Genomic DNA, 3,123 nt, shown 5'->3' with positions numbered 1-3,123 from the left:
TTTAACAAGATTACAAATTTATAAAAATTTAATTTAAGATATATTTGTATTACAATTTATTTTCTTTAAAATGATTGAAAATAATAAAAATATATGAAATTAATTTATAAAAAATTATAATAAAAATTTAAATATTATATTAATTATTAAATTTTCACTAATTTTAATTTTTATATTATATTGAAGAAGACAATTCAAGTGTATTATGGTCAATATACAATATTTTCATGATTACTATTCAAAAAGTATACATTATCACACCTTTTGAGAGGGATTTTTAATCACACAAATAACATAAATAGTGAGGACTTTCAATCATAATCAAGGGCTTGCGGTTTAAATAAAAAATGAACCAAACATAGCCTATATATTTCAATCTCAATGAAACGATCTGATCATGTTTTGTAATTCTTAGATCTCTATTAATTCATTTGTCATTCAATCTATATGTCGGAATGGCGACGAGGTGATTAGCTCTCACCGTCACCAGACCAAAGTGTTCAGTCATGTCTAAACTGCTATGAGACATACTATTGGGAAGATGCCAATCAAAACAATGCACCAATTGTGCCACAATAAGTTGAACAACTGTTAGGCCTAACTGTAATCCGGGGCATCCTCTTCGACCGGATCCGAACGGTATGAGCATAAAATCATGCCCCCGAAGATCTATGTTGTCCCCGTGAAATCTTTCTGGCATAAACTTTTCAGGGTCAGTCCAAACGTTAGGATCCCTCCCAATCGCCCATACGTTCACCAAGATTCGTGATTGTTTTGGTATGTCGAATCCTTGGACAACACAATTTTCCATTGACTCGTGGATTAGAAATGGGCCGACAGGGTGTAGCCTGAATGTCTCCTTTACGACAGAATACAAGTATTTCAGCTGATCAAGATGTGATTCCTCTACTATTTGGTCCATACCCACAACTTGTTTTAGTTCTTTCTGAAGTTTCTTCATCACATGAGGATGTCTAATGACTTCCGAAAGTGTCCATTCTATTGTTGCTGCGGAAGTATCCATTCCAGCTAATAACATATCCTGTAAGGGAAAGAAGAAATGGAGAAAGTAGATTCTAAATTTTTCTCAACCAAAATGTTAGGTCTCAAACATATATATATATATATATATGATAGTCTAGTTGAAAATATTAGTATACAAGATTATAACATGTAAATTTTGAAATTCACTTCGTAGCTAGACAATCTCTTCACTTGATCAAATTCTTGTTTGGCTAGCTATATATAGAGAATAGCACAGAAAAACCAAGATCAAGATAATATTAATCTATGTATTAACAGATAGATAACAAGAGTCAACTCTTAAAAAAGGTTTTAACTAATGTTAGAAATTTGTCGATCACACACTTGATTCGAAGGGAAGAAAACAATTACCAAGAGCACGGCTTTGACATGGCGTCGATCGAAATCGAATCCGGCTTTTCCGGATTCAATAATCTCCATCATCGTATCAACAAAATCCCTTGCTTGCTTCTGGTCTTTCTTGTTCTCAACATGTTCATCTATAATCTTCTCAAAGAACTTGTCAAAAATCATGCTTAAAACCTTCAATCTTCGTGCAGAACCCTGAAGAACAAGAAACCTAAGATATGGAAAGTAGTCCCCGATATTAAAAGCCCCCGCCTCCTTCATTGTCATCTTCACCACAGCTCTGAAACCTTCTTCATTCAAATCTCTATCCTCGTACTTCTTCCCGAACACCAACGAACAGAGAATATTAGTGCTGAGATTCGTAATTCTTGCGCTCATATCAACAGCAGTGTCACCAGCCAATTTCAGCGAGTCGACAAAAAGGTCAATCTCAGACTTCCTCATGGGTTGAAACTGTTTGATTTTGAGATTGGTGAGCAGCTCCAACGTACAGAGTTTACGCATGTTTCGCCAGTACGGGCCGTACTTTCCGAAGACTATGTTTTTGTGGCCATAGCTAAGGTAATCTGCAGCCTGGAGTCGCGGCCTGTCACAGAAAACATGGTCGTATGTCTTGAGAAAGAGCTCGGTAGCCGCTGGGGAGGAGACAACTATGATCGGCACCGAGCCAAATTTCATATACATGATCGGGCCATATTGTTGAGCTAAATGGCGCAAGTTCTCGTGTGGTTTTCTGCCCAATAGATGGAAATGGCCTAGAATTGGAAGAGCTTTTGGTCCTGGAGGAAGGTTCTTCTTCCTTTGCAGGGTTAGCAGTTCTTGCAGAAGATAAAGACATGGGATTATTGATATGGTTATGATCCAAATCCAAGACATACTCTAAAGCTAGTAGTTATGATCAGTTTAATTTGAAGTTTGATGAGCAAGATAGACGAGGGAGCATCAAATTCTGAAACAATTTATATTTCAGATATGGTTAATTATAATATTTCTATTAATCTCTAATATTCTTTAAGGTATTTAACAATTAAATAAATCAATCCATAATTTTCTTTTTTTCATCCCATATAATATTATATTTTTCTTAAGACAAAAATTTGTGTGAGACGATCTCACGGGTCGTATTTGTGAAACGAATATCTTATTTGTGTCATCCATGAAAAAGTATTATTTTTTATGGTATGAATATTACTTTTTATTGTGAATATGAGTAAGGTTGACTCATTTCACAAATTAGAATATGTGAGACGGTCTCACATGAGACACACTGCTCTTTTCTTAATCTCTTTCAAATTTTTAAAAGAATAAATTACTTTGTTTCAAATCATTAAATTAAAAGATTAATTAAATTTGTTCCGAATAAATTCGAATCATAATATTAATTCGAATTCTTTGGCTTCAGTAATTAGTTATTCACTGTCATGTATAAGATATTGAATTGTTGAGATTATAAATAATTATTTTCAGTTGTGTAAGTGATTTTGCATTTCGTCGGTCAACATCTACATTTTTGTCGCATTTAATATATATATATAAAGAAAGTTGACTATCTATATGTATAAAGTTGACTAAACATGCAAAAATGTAGATATTACCAATCTTCCATTATTACTCTATATATATAAAGTTGACTAAACATGGCCATCTCTATCTATTCCCATCTAAATAGATTTTTTTTTATATCTCAATATATATTTATATATATATATATATATAAATTAAATTAAATTA

At 33.1% G+C, this 3,123-nt stretch overlaps 1 protein-coding gene across 1 annotated transcript; it reads right to left on the bottom strand.

Annotated features, from left to right (window-relative positions):
* Nucleotides 1-418: 418 nt before the first annotated feature.
* Nucleotides 419-2,338, bottom strand: LOC140830675 (cytochrome P450 71AU50-like). The gene is made up of 2 exons (XM_073194102.1): nucleotides 1,396-2,338; nucleotides 419-1,042 (listed from the first exon to the last, which is right to left on the bottom strand). The coding sequence occupies exons 1-2, from the start codon at nucleotides 2,266-2,268 to the stop codon at nucleotides 428-430; spliced, it is 1,488 nt and encodes a 495-aa protein (XP_073050203.1). The 5' UTR covers nucleotides 2,269-2,338; the 3' UTR covers nucleotides 419-427.
* Between the last annotated feature and the right edge of the window lie 785 nt (nucleotides 2,339-3,123).

This window comes from Primulina eburnea, chromosome 4 (genome assembly GCF_022965805.1).
Source record: "Primulina eburnea isolate SZY01 chromosome 4, ASM2296580v1, whole genome shotgun sequence".
Lineage (NCBI taxonomy): Eukaryota > Viridiplantae > Streptophyta > Magnoliopsida > Lamiales > Gesneriaceae > Primulina > Primulina eburnea.
This window is presented reverse-complemented; position numbering and strand designations above follow the sequence as displayed.